General features: G+C 37.7%; 1 protein-coding gene across 1 annotated transcript in view; it reads left to right on the top strand.

Moving 5' to 3' along the window:
- LOC149191957 (UDP-galactose transporter 1-like) overlaps positions 1-20,707 on the top strand; it is a 96,918-nt gene extending 76,211 nt beyond the window's left edge. Inside the window, exons 4-5 of the mRNA XM_089404441.1 lie at positions 19,532-19,763; positions 19,914-20,707. Coding sequence (XP_089260567.1) covers positions 19,532-19,763; positions 19,914-20,135 — 454 coding nt within the window. The 3' untranslated portion in view covers positions 20,136-20,707. The remainder of the gene's footprint in view (positions 1-19,531; positions 19,764-19,913) is intronic.
- Positions 20,708-22,307: the final 1,600 nt, after the last annotated feature.

Genomic DNA, 22,307 nt, shown 5'->3' on the forward strand with positions numbered 1-22,307 from the left:
ATGTGTAATTTTTCCTCAATACCCTAGACCCAGTGTAAGCCACCCTAAAGAATTAAGAAATGCTAGTAAGCATTCAGGATTAGCTGCTTGAATGATTCATAAATTACCTGCTTAAAATGGATAATGAAGGCCCAGATAACTTGAAAATTGAAATGGCTGTTAATTGCAACCCAAATTGGCTATGTTCTGGTGAATTGAAATGACTGCTCAGTAATATTAATATATTTAGGGGACATTTATACTGCCAAGAGAGAATGTTCAAACTATAGGGGCCATTCAGAAAGTTTGTTAATCTGTGAAAAAGGTTTAGCAGTGGATAATATTTTTGTCTTCTGTGAATCTGCCAAGTTCTGTAATAGTTATATCACGTTTGTACTAACATTGGTTGAACCACTGATGCCCTGTTTGAAGCATACTTTCTGTTTGTTAAAGGTTAATAATGTTTGCTTGATAACTTGAATCTTCTGATAAATAATAATTCATCTCTATAATATATCTCATCCATAGCTAGCAGTGTCCTTTGTGATGTATAAGCAATTCTTTGGTTGTAGATCATTGATGCTGTGAAAAAGAACATAAATCTAAAGTTGAATCTAAGACCCTTGTACAGAATGAGGACATAACTTATCTATTTTGAACACATCATATGATCTTTTAAATTTCAGTGATTTCTCTGCTTATCACTGCATGTTATTATCTCCCAGACGTTGTCTAATGCAAAATTTGGCATAGGAAATGAACTTTAGAGCACTGGAGAATCAAATTGTGAAGAGAATTAGTGAAACGAGGGTAAGGCCAAAGGAAAATTTGTGCTTCAGAAGTCTAATGTTTAATGTATGTTAGCAGAAGTGTTCCTTTTTATTTAAAACTTAAATGTATGCTTAGGGCTATGTAGGCACATATTGTATAGTGCGCTGCAGGTTGGAACTTTTGGATTGATTGTAAATTTTCAGCATTGCCAACATTTTTGATTTCCATCACACAAAAAAATAAATATCAAAATACTGCTTAATTTAACTAAGCATATAAAATGTAACTTTATAGATCCTCTAAAAAAGAGGTAATATTGATGGGTATGAAATAATATATCTGTGATCAATCTAGTCAGCATGATAAGTTTTGTTCTAATTATATCTGTTTGTTCTAGTTAGCTTAATAAAGTTTTTAATTTTTATAACTCAACTCCTTCGTCACACTATGTTTTAGTTGCAGTCTTAAATTCCGCATGCTACTGACAGTTCATTGGTGTACTGATTCATCAATGATCCAAAAGGAGAAAGACAAGATAGTAAGATAAAGACACTGACAGCTGTAGTTTTCTCATTAAGTCGTCAAATCAAAATGTGTTACATAGGTAGTGCAATGCCAATGGCAAATAGAAATAGAAAATATAAAACAACTACAGATATACAAGCCTCAAGGCAGTAGGTAGCTCATGACTCATGAATCATCAATCCTCATAGTCATCATCAGAATCAACATCAATGTCCTCATCATCATGGTCACCACTGCTCTACTCTGTGTCCTCCTCCTCCCCTGTATCCATAGTCGCCTTTGCATCTGCTGGTGTGGAGGATGACCCCTCTACAATATCACCGTCATCAAATCTAACAGGCTCTAGCACTGGATCATTGAGATCCATGTTAGCCAATGCCAACTCAACACTGCTGTCCAAACCCATATCATCAGGGAAGACATCCCACATCTTTGTCTTTCCCTTCAACCACTCTTCCCTCTACCTGTAAATAAGACTAAGGTTGGTGTGCACATACACCATTGTCTCTGCCCTGGACTGCTTAAGCCTGCTCTTCTTCACACTATTCAAATTCCCATATGTGTTCCAATTCCTCTCACAACAAGAGGATGAAGTCACTTGGGAGAGGAGCCTCATGGTTAACTGCTGAAGAGGAGGGCTTGTTGCCCCATGATTTGCCCACCAAGAATAGGGCTTCTTAGCCCCCTGTCTCTAATCGCATCATATCTTGCAAATCGACCAGTGCTAGTGGAAAATTCTGCAAAGGCATCCTCCACCTCATCAAGCAATGCTCTATTCTGAAAGACCCGCCTAAATGCATCTTTCCTCCCCTGTGAGATTTCACCATCCATGTGAGGAGGGAATCTGCGGGAAGGTCCACCATTCAGCCACTCATGGCTGTAGTATTTTGGGTTCAATGAGTGAGCCAAACAATGTAAAGGTGTGCAATTCTTGTCCCATCCGTTGACAAGAATATCCTGTATAGTACCACAGAAGGCCTCTGGTGATGTCTCATACTCGGGGCACTCACTCTATAGAATAATGCTCCTCACAGACTCAATCATGGAATACCATTCCTCATAAACCTCTCCTAGGATGGGTTTCTCTATATCTGCAAATCGAAGCAAAGAAATGATAGGGTCCATCATTTGAATAATTAGATCTACCCTCTCCCACCAAGCATCATCTAGCACTGTGTCCTTCACTCTTTTAGAGGCTACTTGATCTGTCTTTCTCCAAAAAGACCAAAACTCAGAAATAACCATGGCCCCAAGAGCAGTCTTGACCTCCCTCAACCTCTTCAACATGATGAATGGAGAGGCAAACCATGTATCAATAATCTTCAACAATGATAGATTGCTGTACTCCTTGTAGATAGTGAGGACGTTTGTACGATTTTGCACTAAGTTACGAATATGTCGTGCATCCTCAATAATGTTACCAATCCAAAGCACATCAGAAGAAATGGATTTTAGTGCTAAGTTCAATGAATGGACAATGCAAGGTGTCCAAAACACTGTGGATATTTAGCTTCCACAATCATGCCAGTAGCCTTGCAAACAGGTGCATTATCTGTAATGATTTGCACACAAGAATCAACACCTACATCTTCAATAACTTTAATAAATAACTCACCCATAAATTGTGCATCCTTGTATTCTCCAAGTGTATCCACTGCTTTCAAGAAAACTGGACCATTCAAGGAAGATACCATGAAGTTGATTAGTGGATGTTGTGCTGGATCTGTCCATCCATCAGACACAATGCTAACCCCAAATGTTGGCCATGATGCTTTAATAGGCTCAAGCATTTTTCGCACCTCTTTTTTTGCCTTCGTCAACAACGTGGTTCTAAGCTTCTCTGAACCAGGAGGCACATACCATGATGGAGACTTGTGAGTTAGAGCTTGGCACATCTCAATCAATAGAGGTGAATGTGCAACATTAAAGGATATGAAGTTTTGATAGAAAAAGAAGGCAATGGTGAGATCAAGCTCTTCCTGTTTCTCTTTTTGAAAAATTTTGTCCATTGGACCAAGTGAAATTGCCTTTCTTTTTGATGCTTGTCCCCCAATAACACTTTCAAATGGAAATTTTGTGTGCCTTTCCTCAAACATGGAAGGGAGTCATCATTTTTTGTTTTTCTTGATTTTGCAGCCACATTTTCCATACCCAATAGTGAACTCTTTTTCCATTTATTTCCTCTTTTGTAAAGGAAAAACTGTACAAGCTCCAACTCCACAACCTGGTAAAGCCAACACATGGCCTTTCACACAAAAATATGTGCTTGTGAAAGTATTGTGGCAAAAGTGGCATCTCCAATGCACATTGCCTCCTCCCTTCCCCTTGGTGCTTGGCGCATCCTCTCTTGTGACATATTTCCACAAGGGATATTTCTCAATGTTGCCTTTAAGAGGAAGTCTTCCCTCAACATTAGTTGCAGTAGACTTTGATGATATTGGAGGAGGAGGGGCATCTCCAATGGGGACATTCTTCCCCTTCCTTTGCCCCCTACCTGCTGCCCTTGATTGAGCCATGAATGCTGTAAAAAAATAAACAAAACATGCACAAATTTGTAAAAGAAATGCATATACAAACTGCTGTAATACAAATGCAAAAAAATAGAGATGAAATGCACTTACTTGGTGTTTGAATCTCCTTGGAAGCGTTCCAAACCCTTGGCTCCTTGCTCCAAACTTCTAACAACAAACCCACAGCTCACTGTTTGCAAAAGGAATGAGTGAAAATGATAAAGAAAATTAGGAATGCGCTGTTTTTAAAGGCCCGTGGGTTCCTTTTCACGGCATGCGAATCTGGTTTTCGGGACATGTTGTGTCCTAACGGGACACGACCTGGATTCGAGCGTGTCTCATTAGGACACGACGTGTCCTGAATTTACAATTCGAACTAGGGCAAATTGTGTCCGATTCATAGGATTCAGACACTTGAGGAAAATATGATGAATCCAGTTTCATAGGTTGATACAAGTTTAACTTTGGGAATAAATATTTATGCACCTAGGTATATTTTTCTACTTGTTAACTATTCAATGTTAAGAATTATACTAAATGCAATCAAAGATTAATATGTTAACTCTAGTCAAGCTATTTATATTCATTATTTATATTCAAGTGTGTATGTGTATTAGTTTACACATTTTTAAAAATCTATATCAAGAGGTCAATCCTAGGGAAATGAACATGAACTTCAAGTAGGGAAATATTTTGTTTTGGTAAGCAACTAACGCAAATACTAATATTAATAGGAACAAAAATTGTGATACTATTTACTGTTCATTGATTAATAACAAACGTAACCTTATAACAAATGAAATTCATTCGTGTCACTAACTTTTTTATACAATGGAAAACCTATCATAACTCAATTGTCAAACCAACAATGGGGACAACCATCACTGGCTTGTATGTGCGAATGCAGGGGATGGAATTACCTTTTGGTGGTCTGTAAGGGGGCAGGTTTTCAGTCCTGCCAGATGCGTTTGGGTCTTGGTTGATTGATATGTTTCGGTATGTTCGAGGAAGACAAGCTCTTAACCAAGCAAAAGTAGTTTTAGAGCATCATTCTTGCCACTATCTTACTAAGTGATGATTTAACAAAATAACTTTATTGATCTATTTAAATAGTAAGAAAAAAATACAATCCTACTTATAACTAGTAAGAAACAAACAAGAATATTATGCTTAGAAAAGAAAGCAAAAAACAAACAACAAAATATCCGTTAGACTTGAAAAAATCCAATGATTTTTTTTCAAGAATCCCACTTGGATTCCCTTACCCTTCCTTATACTCTCTCTTCTTGAAAAGAGATATTTGTAGAGTAGTTAAGGTTATGAGCACTAGTGGAGTAGTGGATGAGGAAGGCTTCCAAGCTGAGTTGCCTCAAGCATGGTATCCAATCTCTTGATTCACAGATTGCTGATTTGTTTAACAATGTGGTTTGCTATGGTTTTTCCTATTCTTGGACTAGAAATATCGTTCACTTGATCCACAAATTGAGGAGCAATTCATAACAAAACACATACCAGATTGTCATTGTTGGACACATTTTCCAAGGTATATGCCATAGTCTTGTATTTTGTCTTTTAGATGAGTTGTGGAGTTGACACCTTGGAGCTAGAAGATAGGCCAATTTTTTCTATGAGTACCGAGTGATTACTGATCACATCTTCATGTCTAAAGTCGTTGAGGGGGATTGCTATCTCTCTTTAGAAGTTGTCTATTGCTTTGTGTTCTTTTAGAAAGTGTTTGACACAACTCCAAGAGAGGCTCTATTCCAAATGCTTCATGGCATTGGCATCTTAGATACCGTCACATGGTGGCTGTCATGACATTATATGAGTTGGTGGTGGGTTGTTTCCACACAACACAACCTCTTTGACTTTATCCAAAGTACCACGGGGATAAAGTAGGGGTGTCCCTTCTAGTCGACACTCTTTGGGATCTACATTAACGCATTGGAATGCATCCTCCATGTGCACATTTGGGAGGGAGATTGCTGCCTTCTTCATGAAGTGTTGATTTCCTTGGTCGTCTTCGCTAATGGCTTGATCTTGTTGGCTTCTATTGATGCCTTGGCTAGTTTTTGTGACCTTTGATCGTTGATGACCAACTTGGGAAAACCAGGGTTATGATCTTGAATGCATTAAAGGGCTTCCTCTCCTACCCACATTTTTTTATTTTCAAGGGAAGAGATTGAGATCATGACAATGCACACCTATTTGGGTCTAATTTGTGGGACCTCCCTTTAGCATGTGTAAGGCCTTCCAACCTGGACTTAGTACATGGTACAAATCCCTTGCCATCCTTGAGAGATAGTGTTTTTGGAACCAATGTTGTGACATTTTGTCTAAGCCGCGCCTCTTGAAGATGATTATTAGACCTATGGTCCTCCATGGTTCAAAGATTTGGTGATTAAATTTGTTGTAGAACCATTGTGCTTAGATCGAGAGAATCTAGACCTTGCTTCTTAAGCACATTATTCAATGTGAACATGTGGTACCAGTGTTGAGAAACTATGATGCTAGTAAATAATGATTGATTTCTCTTACTTGATAATTACTTGTGAATGTTTGTTGGATTGTTATTAAATTTGTATTCTCTTCATCAAGCAATTACTAAAATATGAAGATCACAAAGAGACATAAGTTAGAACACAAGAGATTAGGCTCCAAGCTAGGGCAAAACACCACAAAGGGGAAAACCCAAATATCCTCCTTATAGAATCAGATCGAAGTGAGATATCCAAGACCAAGATTGCCAGAAAGGCCCAAGTCAATCCTCCTCTAAGTCTACTCCAAAGTCAACAAAAGTCAACGCTAGTAAAATCTTTGAAATCTGGTCAACTCTTGATATTTTGGATCCCTGAAATTTTGGCCCTATAACAGCTTCTGAAAAACCGTAGAAAACTTGCACGTGTGGCCAGATTTAAGGCAAAAACAATTCATTTTCTCTCTCTTTTGACTTCTCTCTCTCTCCTTTGACTTTCACTGATTTTCTTCTTCTTCTTGCATAGCAATTGATGTGATGATTGGTCTTCCAAATGGTCAAGTATATATATATATATATATATATATATATCCAGGAGGGTCAAATAGCTGCCTCTAAGGCCGACTTGTCCAAGGAGGGCAGACTTGGTCTTGTGGATGACATTTTGTCTCTTTGACTCTAGACAAAAATGATTTTCCTTTTCTTGCAAGAAGTCCAAATGGGACTTTGACTCAATTAAATTTCTTTGATTCATAATAAATTTTCTTTTGAATCAATTGACCCTATAAGCATGAAGAACATGTTTTGACTAGAAATAAAATAATAATAATGTATATAATAAACACATCAATAGCACATTTGAATTACATTATGAAGACCGACACTAGTTACATTTCGAAAAACTAGAGCCCATTGTTTAGGTGGAGTTTAGAGCCCACCCTTTTTTCCTTTTATGTAATTTTTTGTCTAGTTTCTTTCCTACATAGAGTTTGTACCTTTGGGGACTTTGCTTCCAAAAGAGACCTCTTAGCATTGTACTCCTCATACTATCCCATTTATTGTGCAAGAGGTTGGTGCTCAGAGACCTCTTAGCTTCCCCAGTTGATGACCATCTTGCCATAGAAACTACTTGCTTCTAGGTACTCTCTTCATGTGCTAGGTCACCTTGTGACATCTAGACAAGAGTTGAAATGGGTCATTGGAGAGAACATCTATAGGTTGTGCATTTGAGTTACATGGTCTTCACCTTTGAAGGGCCTAGGCTTGAAGATGGGCTTCTATCTAGATTCTAGAGCATTTCTTGGAGTTGTGGGATGGCATCATTATATTCCCCGCATACACATGGATACAATGGATGCACTCATTAAGGATCCTTTGGGGTTAGCTCTAGGTGGGTTCGCATTAACCTTGTTTGGAAATCAATCACCATAGCTAATAGCAAGACCAGATCTTTTAGGTGTGTCAATTATAAGAGTAGGTGACATAAGCACACCTCATTTTCGGTTGTCCCTTATACAATGAGATTAGAGGACATTATTGTTGCCTTTATAAGGACTTGGGGAACTAGCTCTCTACTCTATTGTAGTATCACAATCATAAATGCTTATCCCTCTTCATCAAGGAGATACTTTGCCATCGATTTCAGCTCTTGCATGCCTTGCCTCACCAAGTATCAATTTGGAGATCACCTTATACTTTCATGTTGCCTAATCAGATCAGAGCAACAAGTGATTGACAAACCTTTAGAGTATTTAATATCATAGAGTTGTGAGACCTTTGGTCTCCCTTTGACCTCCCGTTTGGGTGGTCGACTGACCTCTTCAAGGTAGTTTCTAAATTTCTAAACAAGCTAATAGACCACATATCATTAGTGTGATAGATGGACTACCCCTCAGAGATAATTGAGCAACCTTGGATCTATTTGGAGTTTTTTCCTTTCACCTTGGATGGTAAGAGAGCAAGGCTTCCTCACTCCTATGCACCTTGAAAGGATCGTACATCTAAATCTTCTCATAGTGCCTAACAACTATGACAATGAGCTAGTGCCCTGGTCCCCTCTCCCTCGACCCCTTCCCCTCACTCGTTATGATCGCAAAAACTTGACATCACTCTTGCTCCAAATCGAGATTTTTAGATTTCTAGTTGCGAACTCTCCCCTTGTATATCACTGCACTTGTACCACAATTATACATATCTGTTTTGGTTAGACTTAGTGATTTGCTTGGCTAGACATATATTTATGTTGCACTCTTTTCACTATCCTTCTTTTTCTTTCAACATTATTTAGCAACTGCTATAACAATCCCACTTTGTAATTCACACTGGATATATCTCTTAGCCCGATTGACCTACTTTTGTGGTTATATTTTGGACAATAAGACAATTATCTTATCTCATTTTATCAATTAATTCGCGAGTGTCTCCTTTAAATACCTCTAGAGGCACTTAATTCCGAAAAATTGAGTCTTTCTAATACCACTTGTAAACTCAACTTGGCATGAGCGTGTTGGAACTCCCTTTTTTCAACTCAACAAATTCAATATTTTCTAATACCACAAATCAATGAAGAACTTCATTAAGCAAGGAAAATATTTAATAGAATAAACACGTATTTGTGCCCATTGTTTTGAGGAAGTCCAGCTCACTAGTGCAAACCTAGGTTGCACAAAACGGGGAAACGGGTACGAGTTTCCAAAATGGAAACCAATACGATACGCGACCTCCCTAAATTTTGGAAACGGGGAAACGCGAATATATATATATATATATATATATATATATATATATATATATTAGGACATTTAAGAAATATGTGCAATCATAAAGCATATATGATACATTCTAATTTATTACATTATGATAAAATTGTCAATTGTCAATGCATAAACTATAAGTCTTTAAATTTACATCACATTTACTCATGAATGATCACATAATGAAAATAGAAATATCCAAAATCAGCCACGAGAAATTTCTAATTTCTTGTCTCGTGCTTGATTGGGAGTCTCCTCCTACATAGTCGAACGACCTTAGTGCTCTTGATTAAATACAAGTTTCATACCCTAGTACCCTACATGCTCTTCATTATTGGGAGTCTCCCCTGCATAGAGGGCTTGGTTCTCTTAATTAAATACAAGTTCCATACCCTAGTACATGATAAAATCCAATGGAAACATTGCAATCCCCCCAATCCTGAAATCCTGAAAAACAGATAAGTCTACTGGATTTTGAGTGAGATCTAAAATTCTACTTTCTCCATATGAAATCCAATGAGGGCGAAACCACTCTCAAACATTCTGAGTAAAAGTGATATTCTCCTTTATTTTTCATTTTCATATCAACACTAGGGCAAAAATTCACTTTTATAACTTTAGACAGGAATCTAGAAGCAACTAGAAGTCACTAGGATAACCTAAAAATAAATTAGAAAACAAATTAAAAAAAACACAAGTAAAAAGCTGAAACGTGAGTCGTACGGTTTCGTGAAACGTGGCAGTACGCCCTGAAACACGTTTCAGGGCCGTACCATACGCGTTTCAGCATTTCGTACATGTTTTCGTACGGAAACGCCCCCTTGCCCTACGTTTCCTGCAACATAGGTGCAAACCAATTTTCAATTCCAAACAACTACAAGGGAATCACACACCCTAAGGGTATCTTTTCCTCCCAAGCAATGTAACATTAATAACCATGGTGATGCTCTTCGTGCAAGGCCACGGATACTCAATTGACATTTTCTTCTAGGGCTGAACTCAACCAAGGAACTTTGCACAAGAAACAAGGTAATAATTAAACAATGTCCAATTGACTATAAAGTGCTATAAGGTGGAGACCTGAAAACCCTCCATAGGGCTGACTGGGTATGCAAAGGGACTTCCCACTTTGGCGATGATACTATAGCACCTCTAGTGGTGGAGTTATTCGACCAAGCCAAGAAAAGACACCTAAACAGCATCACTGAATAGTGTTAGATTATCACAATTATTTCCTCAATCAAGTGAATAAACCACACTTACTTTTCCCAAGAACTCACTAGTTCATTTGCATAAATTCTAGAACCAGAACTCAAAAGCAACTGTTATCTTTCCTTTCACCATTGAACCAAGAACAAGAGTCTCTCTTTTCGTTCGTCTTGAACCTAAACCACCTAATTCTCCATGATAATGGCCATGTAATGAGAGACCATAAATAGTTTTAGGGCGAAATTAGGGTTAGGGTAACTTTACAAAGGTCACATGATTGACATTTACTAACTTAATCCCAACCCCTTTTGGCATTACACCCTATTCAAACATTAGGGACGGATATTTCCTAATTTCTAAATAAACCATTATTCATTCCTATTTCTGTCTCACAAGGTCATAAAAATTCTAGGCTAGGTTATCCACATTGATACGGAGTCCTTCCCTTAAGAGTATTATTCCACGACAATGATTATTAATCATTTGGGCTTCTCCCAACATCTGACCTAGGTCAATGTGGGTCCCCAGAATTGCATTCTTGGGACATTACTCAAATTTCCTTTAAATAACGTCATTAATTCCATGAATCCCATGCACATGATAATCAAAATTCAAAACAATACAGTTTAGATTTCTCACAAATAAGCACAAAGATGATAGAGTTACCATAATGTTCCAAAAGCTTATATTCAATGTTCCATGAAGTTTTTGGGATGCAGGACTGGGGAAATGCACATAGGTGACATGTGGAGATACCCCACAAATTTTAGGGAAATTCATGTGGGACTGGGGATGTTGTGGTCCCTTGCGTAAAGGGTCCTATCTCTAAATTATAAAAATAAAAAATAAAAATGATAGAATCTAAACAGTAACAATCATCTCATGTAAATTCATCATTGCACAATGTAAATTCAAATTGGTAAATGATATAAACATAATTTAGATTTAGATTCTGAAACTATTCTGTCAGGCGTGTAGTGTCAGGAGTCTCATGATGTTGCATGTGGAAAATCTGTCTGACTATTATGTGTCAGTTATTGAGATAACAACAGGATAAATATCTGGAAATCTTCTTTGGATACTAGGTGTCAGCTATTGTTCACATGATTCTGGAGGTTCTCCATGATAAGCCTCTGTTCTATAACTTTAATGTTACAGATCAGGACTAAGCTTACTAGGTGTATTTTTCTAAGTTTATGGGCAAGTTTCATAGGTCAGCGCTGAACATCTAATAAACCGAGATATTAAACTTTATTAAGGTTTCTTATTTGTCACAGTTTGAGGTTTACATTCATATGCCCAAAAGCATTTCTGTCAAAATTTCAATGCCCCTGATATTGCCCTTCATTTGATCACCTTTGTATATAAAGCTTTCTGAAAAATTAAAGATTGTGTATAACCTGATTATCACTGCAGCAATTGCTGCCATTTCTAGCCTCTTTACAATCTGCAGTTCTTTAAGGTTTGTGGGCTTTCAAATTATCTCCTATTTGACACCTGGAACTCAGCATTCCCTCAAGGTGCTGTGTATGGCAATTCTGCTACATGTACATCATTTTTTTGTGTCCTAGACAGATCTGTGTAGGTTGTGGGTTTTTTTTGACTTTACTCAGAGTTGATGTTGTCTTTGATGAAATTTGTACCTGGTGTTCCTCTCCACATTTTCTGAAGCAAGTACAAATATATAAACAATGTCTCACAACTTCTATGCCCCAGTTTTCATAGAAATTTTCAGGCATCTCAGTTTTGTTTGCCTCATTTTATCGTTACTGGTGTCTGTCTTGTTCAGTGCCTCAAAAATCTGTGGGAACTCTTTTGGATAGGGCCGTCTACTAGATTTTTCTTGTGCCTTCAAATCAGCCACTGTGCAATCTTTGTGTTCTGCTCCTTTATTGTCAATCATGCGTTCTTTATGCTACTATCAAATGTCGCCAGTGTCCAAATCTATGTTTTTTCCTGGGTCTGCAAATTCTGGCAGGGTGGCTTTGGTGATTTTTTATCTGAACGTTCTGTTAGGATATTCCGACACATAGGATATAGTTAAGTTCAACTTGGTCTAGTATAGAGTTAGGTTAGAGTTAGGTAAAGTGTGTTTCTTTACCGTTGTACATTTTGTAACTTACAATCCGACGGTCACGATATGTAGTGATCCGACGGTTCACTCTCACCTCGGTATTACCGACACTTGATCCGTGGCTTGACACCCGATTGGTCCATGAGTTCTATTTAAAGCGCATGGAGGGTCATTGTTCGGGTAATCCGTGCATGAGAGAAAGCTTATGTAAATTTTCATTCTTTGATTAATAAATTGCCTGTAGTACCCACGTTGGGACAGGCCGTGGACTGTTTCCCTCCTTGCACTCTGAGGGTTTTAACCACGTCAAAAATACTGGTGTATTGATTTGAGATCTGGTTGTGAGCGGTGTCCTTTTGGTATTCTTTCTGTGGAACTTACCCTGTAAATTCCTACATGGTATCAGAGCTATTTGAGGGCCGCGTCCGTTGGTGATCCAAATCTGAAGCCGGTAGAACTGCATGCGGCTGTCGTTTCCTAGATCTGCTGTTTCTGACTGCTTTTGGGCCGAGAGGACTGCTCTGTTGCGTTCGGAGCATCTGTTCCAGTGAAGAACCCCTTTCGTTTCACGCGAAAAGGTTTCCGGTAGCCCTAGCTGCGTCATTTTTCAGATCGGGAGGTATACAGTGTTTTTTTTTTGCAGTTTACTGTTATTTTCTCTCTGCTTATTTCGGTTTCGGTTTATTTAGCCTTTTTTTAACTGGATCTATACCTTTCATTTCTGCGTATGCTCTTTGCCCTGCGACTCTGTGCGATCTGGGCAAATCAGAAACAGAAAGGAAGGATTTTTCTCATGCGTATGCTCTTTTCCCTGCACCTTAGTGTGATCTCGGAAAATCAGAAACATTGAGAAAAATATTTAGTTTTTCGGCTAAAGTTAACTTTGAGATTTTTTTTTTTAAATTTCTAGTTTTTTGGCTAAAGCTAACTTCGAGCCGCAAGGTTCGTTTTTCTTTGCATATTCGTGTTGGGTTTTGCGTTTTGTGTTTTGTAGGGAAAAAGAGGTTTCTCAAGGCAAGCACGCAAACCAAGGCCCCCCCCCCCTCTCTCTCTCTCTCTCTCTCTCTCAAATTTTTTGTATAGATCAATTGGTTCAAAGCTATTTTAAGAGAGTAGAGGTCTTGGGTTCAAGTCTCCATTTTGTGGGGGCGGATTTTTTCATTCCCGCACATTCGCGCACTTTGCCGGCAACTTCAACAATTATTTTTCAAAAAGCCATAACTTCTTCATCGGAAGCCTTTTTCAGAGCCGTTTTTTTTAAAACCGCCTATTTTTTCGAGATCTATCCATTGGAACACTTACTTTCAGCATCTTCAGCTTCAGTTTTTTTAAAAAATGGAAAGCCCATGCCAAGTCATTCTTGACAGCACTAACTACTTCCAATGGGTAGCCTACATCGAAGATTTACTTAGAAGTAAAGGTCTCTTCAGAATAGCCACAGACCAAGAGAAGAAACCAAAAGATGAAGACAAGGCGGCAAAATGGGAAAATAGACAAGATCAAGCACGTGGTTTGATAGGGATGTCTATTTCTCCTGATCTTAGATTCCACATTGCAGAACTTGAGACTCCTCATGAAGCATTAGAAAAACTTGCTAAAGTTTTTGGGATTAAAAATGAAATTAGAGCCCATCAACTTGAAAATGAGCTGCTTACTTTGGATCCTAATAATTTTTCTTGCATTGAAGATTTCTTGTCCAAATTCAAGAACCTTAGATATCTCCTGGAAGGTGTTAAAGTTAAGAAAGACGATGGTAACCTTATTTATTCCATCCTTACTAAGTTGGGACCAGCCTACTCTGTATTTGTTTCCACTTTCCATTCTACAAGAGAAGCTTTCATTTGTCAAGGACAAGACTACAAGGCCCCTTCCTTTGACTCCTTTTGTGATTCCTTAATAAGAGAACAAGAAAAACTCTTACACCTTGGTCTTCTTAATCTTGGCAACTCTTCCACGAAAGCGTTAGCCGCCCAGCAGCAACCAAATTCCAAGAATCCTAAGAAGTCATATCCTCAAAAGAATGGTCCTAAACCATCTCAGCCTCAAAATGAAAGATCATTTCAGCAAAATGATAAGCCCAATAAAAACAAATGGAAGAAGACTGATAGACATTGTAACTTTTGTAATCGAGATGGCCACTTAGAATCTAAATGCTTTAAGAAGATGGAAGCCTTGGAAGTCGCAATGAAGAAACATAACATCCATGTGGAGCCTACTTCAACTTCAACTTCCGGAATGGCACTTTCTGCATGTCATCGTCAATCATCTCAGTCTGGTTATGCATTAAATGTATCTTCTTCTTCTTCTCATTCTCATGAGTGGCTCATTGATTCTGGAGCCTCTTGTCACATGGCCAAAAACCAAGCCATGTTTTCTTCTTTAAATGATTGTAACACCAAAAATATATATATTGGTGATGATAGATCTCTTAATGTTGTAGGGACTGGAACTGTTCATCTAGACAATGGTCAGTTTAATGATGTATTATGTGTTCCAACCTTATCCTGCAACCTTCTATCTGTCTATCAGATAACTCATTCAGGTGAAGGTAAAATTGTTGAATTTTCACCTCATGATGTTGTAATCAAGGATCTAAAAGATCCTAAACAGATTCTAGCTACTGGTCTTGCTGATGATTCCAAAAGGTTGTATAAGTTTCACAACTTTGGGTCATCAAATCTTCCCTCAGTATTTGTTGCTCATAATGATGAAGTGAGCAAACTTTGGCATGAGCGATTTGGTCACTTAAACTATCGCTCCCTTCAGCATCTATGTAAAGAAAATATGGTGACAGGTCTTCCTATGGTATCTTGCAGAGATGGTGTTTGTTCCGGATGTGTACTCGGAAAACATCATCGGGACAGTTTTGACAAACGTGCCTCTTGGCACGCCTCAGCCCCTTTACAGCTTGTGCACAGTGATTTATGTGGTCCTCTTCCTGTTGCTTCATTCTCTGGCTGCAAGTACTTCTTAACTTTCATTGATGATTTCTCCAGACGCACTTGGGTATACTTCTTAAAACTCAAGAGCGAAGTATTTAACACTTTTTTGGCCTTCAAAGCCTTTGTTGAAAAACAATCTGGACATCAAATTCTTAAGCTAAGAACTGATAATGGTGGAGAATATGTTAAAAACACATTCATCAACTTTTGCACCGAAAATGGAATTCAAATGCAACATACTGTTCCATACACTCCACAACAAAATGGTGTAGCTGAAAGGAAAAATCGCACCTTAAAGGAAATGGCTAATTGTATGCTGCAATCTAAAGGACTCAGTCTTAGTTTTTGGGCCGAAGCAATTAATTGTGCAAATTATATAATCAATCGCACTCCTACTAAGGTTCTAGAGAATATCACTCCAGAAGAAGCTTGGAGTTCCATTAAACCAGATGTAAGTCACTTTCGTGTGTTTGGAAGTGAAGCATGGGCCCATATTCCAGATGAAAAGCATAAAGCTTTAGAACCTAAGAGTGAGAAATGTACTTTTGTTGGATATTCTGAAGATGTAAAAGGTTATAGACTTATTCCATTTAAGTCTAAAAATGTTATCATTAGAAGAGATGTAAAGTTTGATGAAAATAAATCGGCCTGCGAGCCTAGTCCGGCGGATGTGCCACCTCTTCCTATCTCTTCTATCTTTGAAAACATTTCTTCTTCAGATGATGAAAGCGAGGATGATAATCCTCCCCCACCTTCTCAGGATCCTCAACTTCCAAGATGGGTCCGTGCCACTCGGGATGCAGCAGGTGATCTTGCCGGTGATCCTACAGATCAGCGACGTACACGTTCTCAGTTTGAAAGAGCCTCTTCTTTACTGGCTCAAGCTCCAGTAAATCATGATCCTGACACTTTTGCAGAAGCTTCAGGCCATCCACATTGGGAAGCAGCTATGAATGAAGAATATCATTCATTGATGACAAATGATACATGGGATCTTGTTCCTCTACCAAAGGGACGCAAACTTGTTAGATGTAAATGGGTTTACAGAACCAAGTATGGACCAGATGGGAAAGTTGATAAACATAAAGCTCGTCTCGTTGCTAAGGGCTTTTCACAGGTTGAAGGCATTGACTACACTGAAACCTTTTCCCCTGTTGCCAAAATGAACTTCATCCGCCTTGTTCTTTCCCTTGCTGCCTCTTTAAAATGGGAAGTCCATCAGATGGATGTTAAATCTGCCTTCTTGCATGGGGACTTGCAGGAAGAAATCTATATGGAACAACCCATTGGCTTCATACAAACAGACTCCAGCCTTGTTTGTCGACTTAAGAAATCCCTTTATGGCCTCAAGCAAGCTCCTCGGGCTTGGTATGCCAAAATGGATAGCTTTCTTTTAGAATCTGGCTTTTCTAGGTGTCATTCTGACAATACTGTCTACACCAAGAAAGTGGGCAACTCTCTTATCATCCTTGTTCTTTATGTTGATGATCTTATTCTTACTGGTAGTGATCCCAACCTTATAAACCATGTGAAGTCCAGCCTTAAAATGAAATTTGAAATGACAGACTTAGGACATTTACACTATTTTCTTGGTCTTCAAGTCTTGCAATCCCAAGAGGGTATTTTCCTTTCCCAGTCCAAGTATGCTTGTGATATTCTTCGTCATTTTCACATGGAAGACTGTAAGCCAGCCCCTTCTCCCTTTCAGTCTGGAGTCAAACTTTCAGTCTCTTGTACTTCTCCTGAAGTTGATGCTACCTTATACCGTCAACTTGTCGGAAAACTCCTGTATTTAACCCATACTCGTCCTGATCTTTCCTTTGCTGTTGGCCTTGTTGCTCGTTTTATGCAAAACCCCCGTGAAAGTCATTGGAAAGCAGCTAAAAGAATACTTCGTTATGTTCGAGGTACAGTACAGTTTGGGATTCATTACAGTGCCAAAGCAGCTCCTCTGTTAGTTGGTTTCACTGATTCTGATTGGGCTGGTGACCCTGATGATCGGAAGTCTACTGCCGGTTATGTCTTCACTCTTGGTTCAGGACCTATTACATGGGCTTGTAAGAAACAGGCTGCCATTTCTCTTTCGTCAGCAGAAGCAGAGTATCGTGGTGCCGTGGAAGCTAGTAAGGAAGCCTTGTGGCTTCGTCAGATCCTATCAGAGTTTGGCTTTGAGCAGCAGCATTCAACCACACTTTGGTGTGATAATCAAAGTGCCATTCAGCTATGCAAAGATCCAGTCCAGCATCAGCGCAGCAAACACATTGAACTACACATGCACTTCATCAGAAAGCTCATTCATGATCATGTTCTTGAAGTGCAATATTGTCCAACAGATGATCAGGTTGCATACATCTTCACAAAGGCTCTCACAGAGGCGAAGTTCACTAAACTTCGATATATGCTTGGAGTTCAGGAAGTTGTCACTAAGGGGGGATAGGCTCTAGTGCCTCCTTCCTTCTCCTATTGTGTCATATTTGTAAATCCTTCAATCCTATCACAAGTTGTTCTTAAGGGGGGATGTTAGGATATTCCGACACATAGGATATAGTTAAGTTCAACTTGGTCTAGTATAGAGTTAGGTTAGAGTTAGGTAAAGTGTGTTTCTTTACCGTTGTACATTTTGTAACTTACAATCCGACGGTCACGATATGTAGTGATCCGACGGTTCACTCTCACCTCGGTATTACCGACACTTGATCCGTGGCTTGACACCTGATTGGTCCATGAGTTCTATTTAAAGCGCATGGAGGGTCATTGTTCGGGTAATCCGTGCATGAGAGAAAGCTTATGTAAATTTTCATTATTGATTAATAAATTGCCTGTAGTACCCACGTTGGGACAGGCCGTGGACTGTTTCCCTCCTTGCACTCTGAGGGTTTTAACCACGTCAAAAATACTGGTGTATTGATTTGAGATCTGGTTGTGAGCGGTGTCCTTTTGGTATTCTTTCTGTGGAACTTACCCTGTAAATTCCTACACGTTCTCCTGGGAAACATTGCTTCACTGAGTATGGTATATAATATCTCTTTTTGGAAGGATATGCTCATGTATATCAGTGTCTTGCGTTGATATATGCAGGTGTCTTACCTTGAGATCTTTGCAAAAGTATGTGATATGGATGCTATCAACTTTTCTGATCTGTATTCACCGTAGTTATAATACTTTGATGCCCACCATGCCTTTTCCCAAACGTTTGGCCTTTGCAACTCTGACTTATTTGAAAACTTCAACTTTATTAATGCCACAATTAAAAAATCATGTCTAGTGCAGGAACCACATGCCTTATATCCTCTCTCCTGGAACTGAATTGCCTTCTCTTTCTTTGGCGGGGCCATGCACATGTTCTCAAAACTTTGACATCAGTTGTTACAGGTTCATAGATTCTGGTATTACTCATACCGTGCAGAAATTTAAGGTGCACATAATCATGAAGAAGACGGTGGAAATATGATAAGGAATAGACTTCCGTTAAAAGTTAAAACTGTTGCAGTCAACACATCTCTCTCACTCCTTTACAGCATATCTTAGTGCAGTTTATAACACAAGTGGTTATGGTGGATCAACCATATAACCCTAGCCTCAGCATTCAAATGTTACCTTAAATTGGTCACATCCCAAATTTATAAAGTGAACATATTATTCCTAACTTAAATATTATTAGAATGTTAATGCTCGAACATGTAAATATTTTACGCAGTAGCTAAATGATCTGAGAAAACATCAAAATATTACATTGATTTTATCTTATCATGATTAAACAGAAAGTATGCTGCAGGCTGGGATATTGCATTTGAAATGTTCTCTCGCTATGGCCTACCTTTATATTTGGGCCTTGCTATTTATTTCAAACTGACGCTAGATTCTTTGAGGTCAATGTAGGTCATGTGCCAGTCTTATCCACAAATATCAGGATGTGCACCCAACAGGTTGGATACAGTTAGTGCTACACATAACATTGGATGGGATATACACATAATATACATTCTATGCACTTCTATGTACTTAGAGTCACTTACATTTATTATTTGAGTGCAACTTGTTTTAATTGTTGTAGTCCGAGCCTCAAGTCACCAGATTACCTGGAAGCACTCGGTTGTTTATTCAGTCTAATCATAGAGGCCCAGACTATAATTTATGACAACAGCTTTTGGTGGTGAAGCCATATACTTTCAGGAAGGAGCTCCATTGGGTTTTAGCATCTGCATTGTATATTTAAATATTTTGCAGTATCCCCAGAATTATGTTTATAAGTGGAAGTTTTTTCTAATAATCCAGATGTTTTGTCTCTGCAGCATAAATACTGTATTTTATATGGCACCTTTTGCGACTATGATATTGGCTGTTCCGGCTTTACTTCTTGAAGGGACTGGTGTCTTGCACTGGTTAGAAACGCATGATAATGTTTACGGCCCCTTGTTTATAATATTTGGCTCTGGCATAGTTGCCTTCTGTCTGAACTTTTCGATCTTCTATGTTATTCATTCGACAACTGCCGTTACTTTCAATGTTGCAGGGAATATGAAGGTCAGTTCTATTGATTTGATTCCTTTTATATCTGTTTTCCTTTCATATACGTTATGTCAATTCTTTTTTGTTTTGTTTTGGTGTCAAATAATACAGTGGTTTGTGACAACATCTGTTTTCTTGTAATCTTTGATGATTTTGATCATCCAGGTGGCAGTTGCAATTATGGTATCATGGCTTATATTTCGCAATCCAATATCCCTCTTAAATGCAGTAGGATGTGCGATTACCCTTTTAGGTTGCACTTTCTATGGATATGTGAGGCACAAGCTATCTCAAGATGTAGGAAAGTCCATCAGTGAAAGCCCACGGATGTCTGGAAAAAGGCTTGAGATTCTTCCACTTGTGACTGAGAAGATTGACAAGAATTGAGCATCTGAACCGAATTAATTAAGTTGGAGTTCTTTATAAAGCCTGCAATTCTTTTTTTAGTCATCTAGGTGCTTCAGAACTGTGTAAGTAAAGCACTAGCTTTTTTTCTTCTTCTATGGATGGCAGTCTCAAGGAGAAGATGGAATCAAACAAAATGTTGCGAGTGCAGCTCCTTAGGAAAGCTCTCTACTAACAGTGAGCATCGATTAATTTATTGTTTGTGCATAAACACCTGGAAAAGATATTTTTCATTGTTAGTTGTTTCCAATGTAGCATTGTTGCTCATTCATTAGCCATATCAGTTGATTCTGACATAGAATGCAGAGATTTTAATAAAATAATTGAGTTAGCTAATTTCCTCAGCCTATTCCTGTGCTCGTAGAGTGCTTTGGAATACTTTGTCACTGTAGTCTTCAAAGTCTACTGTGTACAGGATGCAGGTGAGGATTTGATATTTTTTTCTCGTTCTACTAGCAAATAATGTACGAGGCATAGGTATAGAATCAAAGTATTTTAATACTGTTCAACATCTTAAAGAGAAATTATGATTATATAATGTTGGTTGTATAGCATCGCAGAATTTGTCAATGATGATTATATTAGGTTTATCTTGTTGTAACATAAATATATAACTTTATAGCACAAAAGAGGATGAAAAAACTGTGACGTTGGAAGGATTTTTGTTTGTTTGTTTTATTTTGTTTAACTAATTCTGCTTCAAGCCTGGTTATGTTTTGTCAAAGCAGTGCAATTGCCATGTAAAGATGGTATACTTCTAATTGTTGGTTTGTCATTTTTGTACAAGTATGGCACAGGCATGCTAAATCACAACTTAGTATAGGGCATTATGATAATTCAGGTGTTATTTTGTATTGGTATGGTGCATATGCAAAAAAAACAATTGTTCATCACCTTTCACCTTAGGTCTTTAGTTTCATTAGGCATGCTACAAGTTAATCATTGGTATTTAGTCTTACCACTGACTGGAGAATTATATCGGTACCCCATATTTGGTCTTGTAATCTTTGGTTTTGTATAATATTTTGACTTTAGAGTGTTATATTGTTTAATGTGATTTGTCTTATTAGTACTGTAATTAGAGTCTAATCATAGTGTTGATGATCTCCCGAGCGGGATATTGGATGACATTTACTCTCGTTGTCATGAAATTTTGTAACTTATACCTACAAAACTTCACGAGGTAACATCGTATCGGGCGCCATACCTTTTTTCCTGTGTTCAGACCAGCGATTTCACATAGTTTTATCAATATGCCATTCCCTGTGATTTCCTTTTTCTTGAATATTCCATCCTTGGTCATGTTTGCAGGATAGTTTTATAAACTGGAACTAGGTTTTGAAGGGACGCATTATCTAGCGGGGTTTTAAATGGGAACCAGATCAAACCAGATCAAATGAATCAGATGTAAAAAAAATACAAATAATAATTTTTATGGGAACCAGATCAAACCAGATTAAATGAATCAGATTTAAAAAAAAATACATATAACAATTTTTATGGGAACCAGATCAAACCAGATTAAATGAATCAGATTTAAAAAAAAAAATACATATAACAATTTTTGTTGTTGTTGTTGAAAAAAGTATGTTTAAAATTTCAAATTATGATTCCAAATTATTAGAGGTAAAATAGGTAAAGTTTGCTCATTTATATATTATGTAGGGGTGAATATATTAAAATGACACATGTAATACATATCAACAACAAAATATATAATCAACAAATATATTATGTAGGGGTGAATATATCAAAATGGTACATGTAATACATATAAACAATAAAATACATAATCAACAAGGCTCTAAATGGTTTATAGAGAGTCTACTGTAATATAAATTAATCTTACAAGATATTTAATTGTAAGTAACCTTAGCCTATTAATTTTTGTCCCTTAGCCATTTTGCTACACTAAGTCTTGTTCCTTATATCCACATTTAATTACAATAAAAAAATATTATCATTATATTATTATTCACGGAAAGCCATTGAAGCTAAGTTACTTCACAATTATTAATTATTATTATTAAAAATAAAAAAGATGAATTAAAAGAAGTTAATTAAATTTAATAGTTTTTATTTAAAAATTATGTAATAAAAAAACCAAACAAAAATTCAAATCATAAAACCCCACCCAACACTTTTTATGGAGCT

This window comes from Pinus tabuliformis, chromosome 2_2, assembly GCF_031772625.1.
Source record: "Pinus tabuliformis cultivar Carrire ecotype Pingquan chromosome 2_2, CPIR1, whole genome shotgun sequence".
Taxonomy (NCBI): Eukaryota; Viridiplantae; Streptophyta; class Pinopsida; order Pinales; family Pinaceae; genus Pinus; species Pinus tabuliformis.